The 12,399-nt window shown below is 42.0% G+C and overlaps 1 protein-coding gene across 5 annotated transcripts in view; it reads right to left on the bottom strand.

Moving 5' to 3' along the window:
- Positions 1-1,068: 1,068 nt before the first annotated feature.
- Positions 1,069-12,399, bottom strand: part of dnai4 (dynein axonemal intermediate chain 4) — a 116,433-nt gene continuing 105,102 nt past the window's right edge. Inside the window, exons 15-18 of one of the 5 annotated variants that reach the window (XM_067990370.1) lie at positions 7,225-7,323; positions 4,384-4,478; positions 2,705-2,855; positions 1,069-1,398 (exon numbers count right to left, since the gene is read on the bottom strand). In XM_067990370.1, coding sequence (XP_067846471.1) covers positions 1,285-1,398; positions 2,705-2,855; positions 4,384-4,478; positions 7,225-7,323 — 459 coding nt within the window. In that variant the 3' untranslated portion in view covers positions 1,069-1,284. Of the gene's footprint in view, positions 1,399-2,704; positions 2,856-4,383; positions 4,614-7,224; positions 7,324-12,399 lie in introns of all 5 variants that reach the window. The other 4 variants (XM_067990368.1, XM_067990372.1, XM_067990369.1 and 1 more) reach the window with 4 other exon arrangements.

Genomic DNA, 12,399 nt, shown 5'->3' with positions numbered 1-12,399 from the left:
TGTATCCGCAAACAAAATTGAACCTACCTCATTTTGGCAAATAATTGGTGCATATGGAGGCTCAAACTTTAAAGGCAAGTTGTAACAGCAGGCCTGATGGCACAGACTTAGGTGAAGGCCTGACTAACTGGTCTGCTGGCTGATCCTTCAGATGCACCCCAATTATAGCGTGGTATTGTTTGAACGAAGGCCATGCCAGTCTGATCATCAGTTGCACCTTGCAAGATGCCACTAACCATATTTGCAGGCATTGTCACACATATTTGGTAACAACTGTGGGGAGCTGTTTTCACACAGTCTGAGTTAAGAAAGCCATATGCACAGCTCTGCCATTTCTGTAAGGATGCCTGCTGCTGTCGTGCTGCCTGTAATAGGGCTGACACAGCCTGCGACGGTACTGGTCAGCTGTGGCCTCATGCCTGTCTCCCCCTCAATCAGGCATGCTGCAATATGATCTTCGGCGAAGGTGCTTTAGAGTGTCACAGAAGGCATTCTTCCTTGCAAACACTTCACGTAGCACTAGCTCCACTTCAGCAGCCAGCATGGACTCAAGTCTACACATGGGGTTTCCTTTCCCTTCACTTTTTGCCTGACACCTCTTAATTCCTGGCCCCTTCTACCTTGGCAAAGGCTGTGAATGGGTTTGAAATAACCAGTTTTATGGAAGTTCCTAGAAGTATTTTTCTGTGTTTATCATGAAGTTTAATTGTTTTGTTGCAGTTTAGATGGTAGCTGCTGTTCAAGAGACCAAAAGGGATTTTCATCCTAGATCAGATTGTTTCATTGATTTAAATAGCTAGTAGCTGCATCAATGTAAACTACAGACGTTTCCTGTGACTTGAACAAGCTATTGTTGGCCCACTATAAATTGTGAATTGGATGAATCTTCACAGAATAAAATAAATATTCTCCTAGGAAGGTTTGAATTTGGTTGTAAAGGCAGTGTAAACTGCTCATAACAGATTGCTTTGTGCATGGGTGCTTTGTACGTTAATAATGGCTGTCTGATATATTCTTCAAGGCATAAGTTAACATAGGAACTTTTTAACCTGTTTATATGATATGAAAAAGAACAGATTACAATCATTATAGAGTAAAATCGAGCTGAAAAAGTGCTACATAATAGTCTTCGAGAATATAACCAGCAATTTAGTATATTATGAAAACGCTTCAAAAATTACAGTCAATTTATTTACAATATTATTTAATATATGCAGTAACGTTCAAAATTATGAATTTAACAATTGTAAGGTCCTCTTCGGTTTTATCTTAAATTTTAAAAAATCACTCAATTATATCACAAATATTAATTATGGGCTCATCCGTTGAATCTTTGTGAGCATCGCTGATCAGCTGGCTGGCCAATGTGCTCGTAATGATGCTATTTAGCAGAGACATCTGTGAATGGAAGAGAAAACAAGTCACCATGTGATATAAATGAGATTTAAGTCCTAGACTTCAGGCTAAAGTATAAAGGCTCAAAACTAAAAAATCCCCAAAGGTGGATGGTATTTATCCCAGATTACTAAGAAAGGGACAAGGGAAGAGATGTCAGGCATTGATAGTTATTATTAGAGAGTCGATGAACACTGGGGAGGTCCAATAGGTTGAAAACAGGCGAACAGAGTGTCCATTTTCAAAAACTGTAACAAACATACACAGGAAACTACAGACTAGTCATACTTCAATACTGGGCAAAATCATTGGGGTAAATAAGGATTACATGCATGATAACACAGTGAACAACAACCAACATGGATTCAGAAGGGGAATATCCTCCTGACCAACCTTCTTGAGGAAGTTGAAATAAGGTAGATTTTAACTCCAGTCCAGGCAATTTTCGGGCAAGCGGTGGGTAGGGCAAACGCTCACACAACATCATTAGTCTGAGGTCCGAACCATTTTGGCAGTCGGGCCTTATTTGAATCTCAGTTGCGAGCTCCCCACGTGATTACAGCAGTGATGGACAGCCCGCGGTGATGGACATCATTCCCGCCGGTTTCGGGCAGGAGTCAGAGTCGGGCAAATGAAACTCAGGAGTTAAAATCTTCCGGGCCTCGCGCTCCGGTGGGGGCTCGCAGATGGTTCATCACCCGCTTTGGCCCCCGCACCCATGATTCCTGCCCCAAGTTAAAATCAGGCCTTTGCACTCCTAGATCTTTGTGTTGCTCCATGCTGAAGAGGGAAAAACAAAATAAGAAAAAGGAAAGACTATAGTAGTAATTCTGTTATCTCGTGCTCCCAGCGAGGAAGCCGCATGCAAAGGGAGTGCAGGTTGGAGTGACTCACTCTTCTGTCAAGTGCCGTTCCTAAGTGTGAGTGCAAGAGTGCAGAATTGCCCCTTATATTAATGACACTTATTCCTTGTACCCATGTGACAATTCAGATTGCTACTTTTACCCAGAATTATGTTTTGCTGTGAGAGTACGTCTCGGGTGTATAACTCGCAACTGAAAATCTCAGCTTGAATTTGTCTACTGTTGATAAATTTGACTATTGTATGTATATATGTGGGAACATTTATGTGGAAAATCAACATTGGTCCCAGAAATTTGGCACACCAAATCCATAAGAAACACTGACTATCCAAGATAAACAAAGTTATTAATGTACAAGATAAAGGCACTATCATTATTTGACATTACAGTGAGAAGAGAGAAATTCATAAGATGCTGTAAGGTACTGTCTCCAAAATGTAACTTACGGAGTCATGATGCTCGGGCATATTATGGAGCTCGTATACGATGACCTGTCCACTGTTGTCACCGATGAGCATGCAGTCCGTGTTTTTAGCAAAAAGTAAGGTAGACAGACTTAACCCTTCGTTGGCTGGGCAGATAACAACAGGATCCAATCTGCCAAAGGATGTATTAGCAAAATGAGCAAAAGAATGAATATTTTGGTTATTTGTTCTTGTAACTTTGTGCTTACTACAAAGGAATGGACTCTGAAATGTATGCAATATGAATTCTGCAATCTAATTTTTAAAAATTAAATTTGATCACAAATGGATTTCATGGATTTGTAATCACTGATCTCTATCCCACTATTCAGACCAAGGTGAATAATGGAGAATGAAAGTCAGTGGAGTTTCTGTCCAATCCTTCACAAATCTCAAACCAGATGGTGAGCCACACTTTATGTGCGATTTACCAACCTTTAAAGCTACATATACATGTGTTGGACCTTGCTACTGTATTTGCCTACATAACAACAGTGACTAAACTTCAGAATAATTGAACAGCTGTCAAGGACTTTAGGATGTCCTGAGAACATAAAAGACATTATATAAATGCAAGTTCTTTCATTCTCAGGAAATCACAGCATGGCCCAGTCCAATTTCCCAGTTGGGAGTCAGTGTGCGTGCCTCTGTTACACCATACAGATGTGAGCTGCCCATCCCGATTTGGAACAGGCTCCGCCTCTTTGTCTCCAGACAGTTGGGAGTGCTGCTCTCTTGCACTTCTGCCAGCAGAGCATGGACCCCGGAATTCCAAGCCTTTTATCACTATCCACTAATCACGATTGGCTCCAATTACTGCCGTAGTGATGCCGGATGCTACTCATGCCAGCATTTTATTGGCATCCACCAATGTTAGGGCTGGAGAATAGATTTTAAATTCCAAGGGTGCCTCCCCAGTGAGTGCCGTAGATCACAGGGTGATCAATATACTTTCCTCCACTGATAGATTTGGCCAGTAGCCTCCATACCTCTTGATGACCAGGTGGTAACAGGCCCCTTTAAGCTGCTCCGGCACCAGAGTCCTGCAGCAAAAACAACTTTCCTCCCTGTTCCCCCCTCCTGTGGCAGGCTCCCTTTGGTGCAGTTGGGAACTCACCAAAATTGTACAATGCTTAAGGTTGTTTTTTCTCCAATTTCTCACCTCCTCTCCTGAAGTTTTGCTAGGATATGGTTCCACAGATGCCAGCAGTGCTCCAGTACCTCACCCAAGCATCTACCCTTCATGTGTGACTCTAGACAGTGACTATTAACAGGGTCTTTGACAGTGATAGGCATCATAGCCAATCCCTGTTATCACTTGATGTCCATGCAGTCCACTTTCCAACAGGGCTCACTGGATAGAAATCATGATATTGATCAGAAATGGGAACTCTGGCTGATTTCCACCAGCTCCGCACCCCCCCCCCCCTTCCCCAGTCACCAGGCAGCTAAGGCCAAATGTAGTATTGCAACTGCTTTCTTGGTTGAGCTTAGCTAACACAGCACAGACTAAAAGTCAAAACCAAGACCTTCTGGTCTGAATGTCTTAGTAACGATACCAGGTGGTGCCTTTACCAACTGGGCCATTGGGAAATGTATCTATCCAAGGTTAACAGCAACTCTCAATGTGTAAGATTTGAAAAGGCAAGGGAAATACTAACATGCTAACACCAAGGTCCCAGATTTCCACTCTGTCCTCATTCACTGCTCCAAACATAGTGGCGGACTTTGGTGACCACATGATGTCGTGCACAGCCTTCGTGATAGTGGAAGAAAAGCGGAGAACTGGTTTCAGTATTTCCTGACTCCATACATGAATGGACCAGTCAGCAGAGCAGCTCAGAAAAGTATCCAAAGAAAATGGTGACCATGTTACTTTATACACTGGGCCCTTGAAATGAAACATAATAGATACAGTGTGTAGTCGTCATGAAGAATAGTTATTACATTTGACATGATGATGGTGACTACTCTGCTGAACATTCTTCTCTTTTTCCTCTTAAGCTAAGAATATGTAGCCCTATTCACTCTTCCTTCTTCCTCCATTCTCCCTGTGTTGAAGTCAAGACTCAGTGCATCGTTTTCAACTCTAACTGATTTGTTTCCAGCATCTCAAAACTGTGGAGCTCCTCACCTCCCTCAGTTTTCTCTTCCTTCTATAATTTAAAGACTTTTAAAATCCAATTTTGGTGTTACCTAACTATCTACTCCTCTCCATTACTGTTTTCAGCTTAGGTGTTGTCCAGCACTATAGGCTGTGGCCCTTCACGCAGGTTTCTCACGCAAATAGGTCATATTTCATTTACTGAAATGACCTCACAGGTTTCTACTAACAGTTATTAACAGCTCTATGATTTCATGAGTCCTGGTGAGTTCTTCCTAATGTATCAGTATTCAGGTCTTTCTGCATTTGAGCTCCTAGTAGAAGTGTGCACAAGCCCTGTTACCTATTCTCTCAATTGGTGACAAACAGCAGAGTGAATTTAAGAAGAATTGAGGGAATGCAGAAACTGTAATCTTTAAAACTTGACTTTTCTCTTCTTGTCCCTCCATTCCTGGAGATAGTAACACCTACTGGGGTAAAGTCATGTGTTAGCCTAGACAGCGAGTGTCAGCAGGTTATTTGACTGTGAGGGCACCGCAGCTCAGCCCAATCCCATCCTTGCCTGATGTCTACAGAGACCTGTTAGGTAGGCATTACTGGACGACAATCAGGACATTAGCCCTGGCCATTTTTTTTCCTCCCTTGTCTAGTAATGCTAAGGACAACTGTAATATTCCCTGGCTGAGCTCAGCTAACTTATCACAGATCAAGCACTGAACCGGAGACCCTCCCAATCTATATGTCCCAGTGCTAGAGCAGAGCAGCATTTACCCAATGAGCCATATAATTTTTTGATTGTTGTTGTACTCATCGTTTATTATATAATCTGTGTGCATTGTAGCTTTTAGCATCATTAACTACAGTGTTCTAAGTAGCTAGTTCTGCCTAGACAGGTCAATCGGAAATGGCTGTGGTAATTACTGAGTAAGCAATCTACTTTTCAATGCAGTTACTGTAAAACTCAAAATGTCAATCTGGCAATTAAAGGTGCTTTGGTCTCAGAAAAAAACATATTGGCCTTGAAATTCCAAAGGGATTCTATCAGTCTCCCTCTGTATCTCTGGTGGGAGACCAGGTAAACTCTGCTGAAAAGCAGCTGAAAACATCCATTCACACAATTTCCCTGGGGTTTCTGCCAGTCTCTGTGGGAGATACGGTGGGAGGCTGGTAGAACCCCCACAGAATTTCAGGGCTATTACATTTCATTTGCTGCTGTTCCATTTTGAATCAAAATCTGGACATCATTCTCATTTGCCTAGAATTCCAAATTGACATAGACCACATGACCACATACCGCATGCAGTATTAACAATAGAATGAAGGTATCTCAAGAAACACGACTGCTGGCAAAATTAACGAATGACCACTTAATGACATTTCTCCATCCTTTTTAACGGGGGCATCAATAGAGAAAGGTCAAACAAATACATTGGTGGGGGGGGGGGGGGGGAGGATTTTAACTGCCAGCTTGTTTCCATTGGGAAACCGATGGTTTCAGTTAGTTTCCCGCTCTCCCGCAGCAGTATGAGGCACAGTGATTTTAACCGTCGGGCCTCAGTGACATGGCGCCAGTGCACTTCATGCCTCTTCTGGGCTAGAGGTGGGTGAGAAGTGGATGTTTGCCTCCGGAATATAAGGCAGCCTTTAGCCACCCGCCGGCACTCAGGTAAATGTGGCGAAGGTGGTACCAGGAGGGTCTCGTGGTGGGGGGTGAGTCTGGGGCAGGAGTGACCTAAACCTTTCTTTTGGGGCACAGAGGAGCACAACCTCCACGCCCGGGCCAAAGTTAAAAATCGCTGTCGGGGCCCGTGACGTCGTCAGACCCCAATGAACATATGTGAATTAGGACTCCATTAGCTTAGCCGCCTGTCAAGAAGCATCCATTAAAATCGGAAATGGTGGGATCCAGGCAGCTTTCCGGCAGCTATGTAACCCGTGGCATTTTAACTGCCCACCTGTCTGGTTTCTTCATATCGTCAACAGTCATTTTTAGTCTATAGTATCAGATACGAACAACAGGATGAAAGTAACTTTGTTAGGAGGGACATAAAATGAAGTTTGAGCAGAAAACATAGGATTGCAATAAAAATATGGAGGACTACTAGGGGATACTACTAGCACCATCTTCTTGGCAACTAGTGATGGGCAATAAATGCAGCCTTGCCACAATTGCCCACATCCTGCGAATAAATGAGAAAAGAGAGCTAAAGTCTGGAAGGTCCATAAAGGAAATTAGAGGCCAATGGTGGCAGCCCTCCTGCCACCATTGTTGAGTTAGCACAGACAGCGGATCTGGGACCGTCCTGATTTGTATTATTCGGTTCCACATAAGCTGTACATTTACTAACTGAATCATTGTTAGAGCTAAGTTGAATTTTGTATTTCCATTGTCACATACCTGGTGGACTCCGTAGGTTTCTAGGAATTGTTCATTATAGGAGCATGAACACTTATGAATATAACCCTCTTCTGTGCCAGCCAGGTAAATATTAGTTTCCTGCCACAAATCAGAGCATCAAGTTCAAGGGCTACATAATGAAGTGGATTACAATTTACAGAGATATAAATTGGATAACTAAACTAGCAAAACTGGGCTAGCATGGGTCAAAAATTCTTTAACGCTGATGTTGAGGTTATTTATCCTTAGACTTTCTCTAATGGTCATGCAACATCTATATCTGAGAGGATGGGCAGGCAGCATGCTGTCATCAGGCCTCTACCAAGTTGTCAAGAAGCAGGCGTAGCAACCTTGGAATGGCACTCTCCTTTGCAAGGAGGCACATAGCCTCTGTTCAGGACTTCCCCATGTGACATGGTGAGATAGGGAATCCATCCTGTATAGGGGGAGAGGAGAGGGAATTGAACCTGTATTCTACTTGCCAATTGTGGTACTTTTGATCCTTTTTTTCCTCATGGGAATGAGTTATGTTCACAGGTTATGTTTAAAACTAAGCAAATTTACACAGGTTTAAAAAGGAAGGTCACAGGCTAAAAGGCACTGGGAAATGTTTATTAAAGCCAGATGAGCTAATTTCAGAGATGTCACAATTCACAGCCTATTTCAAACTGATATAATGAGGATCTACTGTTTCATTCTAAGCCCATTAGGCAGGATGACCTGGGACATTAAGCAACTCATCATCTCATCAGTTGGCCAAACAAATATTCATACCCATTTTGATGAGGTCGATTCTTTTCATGTGGGTATGGCATCAGGTGTCTGTGAAGAATATACTCCTGGGATAGAGGGTAATTGGCTTGGTTGACAAGCCTGCTGGCAAATCCTGCACAGGAAGGTGTCAGAGACACAACCCCTCTGCTTCCTGGGACCAGAATCAAGAGTTAAAAAGGAACATAAGAACATAAGGGATAGGAGCAGGAGTAGGACATTTGGACCTTCCAGCCTGCTCCGCCATTCAATGAGATCATGGCTGATCTGATTCTGGCCTCAAATCCACTTTCCCGCCTGTTCCCCATATCCTTTGACTCCCTTGCTGATCAAAAATTTATCTAACTCAGCCTTGAATATGTTCAATGACTCAGCCTCCACCGCTCTTTGGGGCAAAGAATTCCAAAGGTTCATAATCCTCAGAGAAGAAATTTCTCCTTATCTCCGTCTTAAATGGGCGACCTCTTATTCTGAGACTATGCCCCCTAGTTCTAGATTCCCCTATAAGGGGAAACATCCTCTCAGCACTTACCCTGTCAAGCCCCCTCAGAACCTTATATGTTTCAATAAGATCTCCTCTCATTCTTCTAAACTCCAGTGAGTATAGGCCCAACCTGCTCAATCTTTCCTCATAAGAAAACCCTTCCAGACTCGGAATCAACCTAGTGAACCTTCTCTGAACCACCTCCGATGCAAGTATATCCTTCCTTAAATAAGGGGACCAAATCTGTACTCAGTACTCTAGATGTGGTCTCACCAGCACCCTGTACAGTTGTAGCAAGACTTCCCTGCTTTTATACTCCACCCCCCTTGAAATAAAGGTCAATATTCCATTTGTCTTCCCAATTATCTGCTGCACCTGTATGCTAAGTTTTTGTGTTTCATGTATGAGGACACCCTAATCCCTCTCTACCACAGCTTCTGTGGTCTTTCTCCATTTATATAACATTTTGCTTTTTTATTCTTCCGACCAAAGTGGATGACTTCACATTTTCCCACATTATATTCCATCTGCCAAATTTTTGCTCACTCACTTAACCTATCTATATCCCTTTGCAGACACTTTGTGTCCTCCTTACAACTTACTTTTCCACCTAACTTTGTATCATCAGCAAATTTGGCCACAGTACACTTGTTTCCTTCATCCAAGTCGTTGATATAGATTGTAAATAGTTGAGGCACCAGCACTGATCCCCAGTAGTTACAGATTGCCATCCTGAAAATGACCCCTTTATCCCGACTCTCTGTTTTCTGGTAGTTAGCCAATCCTCTCTCCATGCTGATATATTACCCCCAACACCATGAGCTCTTACCTTGTGCAGTAATCTTTTATGTGGTACCTTATCGAATGCCTTTTGGAAATCCAAATACACTACATCTGCTGGTTCCTCTTTATTCACCCTGCTCGTTACATCCTCAAAGAACTCTAATAAATTTGTCAAACACGATTTCCCTTTCATAAAACCATGTGGACTCTCCTTGATTTTATTTTGAGTCTCAAAATATCCTGCTACTACTTCCTTAACAATCAATTCTAGCATTTTCCCAATGACAGATGTTAGGCTAATTGGCCTATAGTTACCTGCTTTCTGCCTCTCTCCTTTCATGAATGGGGCGTTAAATTTGCGGTTTTCCAATCCGCTGGGACTTTCCAGAATCTAGTGAATTTTGGAAGATTACAACCAATGCATCCACTATTTCTGTAGTCACTTCTTTTAAGACCCTCAGATGCAAGCCATCGGGTCCAGGGGACTTGTCAGCCTGCAGACCCATTAGTTTGCCTAGTACTTTTTCACTAGTGATAGTGATTGTTTTTAGATCCTCCCTCCCCATTGTCCTTGATTATCTACTATTATTGGTATGCTTGTACTGTCTTCTACTGTGAAAATAGATACAAAATATCTGTTCAATGCTTCTGCCATTTCCTTGTTTTCCATTATTATTTCCCCAGTCTCATCCTCCAAGGGACATAGGAACATAGGAACAGGAGTAGGCCATTCAGCCCCTCGTGCCTGCTCCGTCATTTGATAAGATCATGGCTGATCTGTGATCTAACTCCATATACCTGCCTTTGGCTCATATCCCTTAATACCTTTGGTTGCCAAAAAGCTATCTATCTCACATTTAAATTTAGCAATTGAGCTAGTAACAATTGCCGTTTGCGGAAGAGAGTTCCAAACTTCTACCACCCTTTGTGTGTAGAAATGTTTTCTAATCTCACTCCTGAAAGGTCTGGCTCTAATTTTTAGACTGTGCCCCCTACTCCTAGAATCCCCAATCAGCAGAAATAGTTTCTCTCTATCCACTCTATCTGTTCCCCTTAATATCTTATAAACTTTGATCAGATCACCCCTTAATCTTCGAAACTCTAGAGAATACAACCCCAATTTGTGTAATCTCTCCTCATAACTTAACCCTTGAAGTCCGGGTATCATTCTAGTAAACCTATGCTGCACTCCCTCCAAGGCCAATATGTCCTTCCGAAGGTGCAGTGCCCAGAACTGCTCACAGTACTCCAGGTGCGGTCTAACCAGGGTTTTGTATAGCTGCAGCATAACTTCTGCCCCCTTGTACTCTAGTCCTCTAGATATAAAGGCCAGCATTCCATTAGCCTTACTGATTATTTTCTGCACCAGGACCTATACTTACTTTAGCTACTCTCTTCCGTTTTATATACTTGTAAAAGCTCTTACTGTCGGTTTTTATATTTCTTGCTAGTTTACTCTCATAATCTATTTTCTCCCTCTTTATTATTTTTTGGTCCTCCTTTGCTGATTTCTAAAGTTTTCCCAATCTTCTTGCTTACCATTAATCTTTGCCACGTTGTATGCCTTTTCTTTTTACTTGATATCATCCTAAACTTCCTTAGTTAGCCATGGTTGGTACACCCTCCTCGAGGAGTCTTTCCTCCTTACTGAGATATATTTTTGTTGAGAGCCATAAAATATCTTTTTAAATGTCTGCCACTGCTTATTGACTGTCATATCTTCTAATCTGTTTTCCCAGTCCTCTTTAGCCAACTTTGTCCTCATACCATTGTAATGGCCCTTATTTAGGTTTAATACAGTAGTTTTAGATCCATGATCCTCACTCTCAAACTGGATGCGAAATTCTGTCATATTATGATCACTGTTTCCTAAGGGATCCTTTACTTTGAGGTGATTAATTAATCCTGTCTCATTACCCATTACCAGGTCTAAAATGGCCTGTTCCCTGGTTGGTTCCACAATATACTGTTCTAAGAAACAGTCCGAATACACTCTATGAATTCATCCTCAGGTCTACTTTTGCCAATTTGATTTGTCCAATCTATATGAAAATTAAAATTGCCCATGATTATTGCATTACCTTTTTTACAAGCCCCCATTATTTTTTGATTTATATTTTGCCCTACAGTGTGGCTACTGTTAGGGAGCCTATAGGCCATTCCTACCAGTGATTTCTTACCCTTGCTATTTCTTACCTCCACCCAAATTGATTCGACATCTTGATCTTCTGAGCTAAGATCATTTCTCACTATTGTACTAATTTCATCCTTTATTAACAGAGCTACCCCACCACCTTTTCCTTTCTTCTTATCCTTCCGAAAGGGCAGACATGTTTTTAGCAAGTGACTGCATTGTATAGGCCTGAAACCTAGAACCGGAAGCTAAAAATCCAGGCGGTCAGTTTTTGCAGTCTGAAAGAAAGGTCTCGCGAAAAACAAATAAGTCAGCCCATGAAAGGGCCAGGGTGCAAGGCTTATTATTTTCATTATTGTTTTGAGGAGAGAAGTGAGATTGAGTTAAATGGAATTTGCTATGACTGTATGTTCACTTGCTATCTATGAAATAAGCAGGTTAACAATTCGTAGCTGGTCTCATCTTACCAAGTGTTTCTCAGTTCACCTTTGAAAAGATTGGAGGAGCGTAGGTGTGAAAGACACAATATCCAGTTCAGATCATATGGGGTGCCATTGTTACACCCTGGGTTACACCTCTAAATATAAAACACTCAGATTACATACAAGAGCATAACCCAAAAGATTATGTAAAACAGACCCTAATCTCATAGCACACCACTTAATGGCACTGCACGTTGATAATACAATGCAGCACTGTATTGCCAGATTCATTTTGATGACTGATACACATTTAAAGTTCAGATTCTAGGAGTGGTCTTCTGCAGTTGCGACCAAGGCACATTGTCGGTACAGAGTAAAGGGCAGCTTTGCTATACCTGACCTGTGAGTGCCAGAGCACTAATCCCTTAATGAGTATAGCATTTACAAAAAACTTCACACTGTAGCTAAAAAAGTGCAGTGTAAGTATAGACAGGCTCATTATTATAAGAATGGAGCCAAAGATCTTCACCTTTGAGTAAGGACTAGCAAGATGAATTGCTACACTGAAACTGCTAACTGAA

This window comes from Heptranchias perlo, chromosome 9 (assembly GCF_035084215.1).
Source record: "Heptranchias perlo isolate sHepPer1 chromosome 9, sHepPer1.hap1, whole genome shotgun sequence".
NCBI lineage: Eukaryota > Metazoa > Chordata > Chondrichthyes > Hexanchiformes > Hexanchidae > Heptranchias > Heptranchias perlo.
Note: the sequence above shows the minus strand (reverse complement) of the source record. Positions and strands in the feature narration are given on the sequence as shown.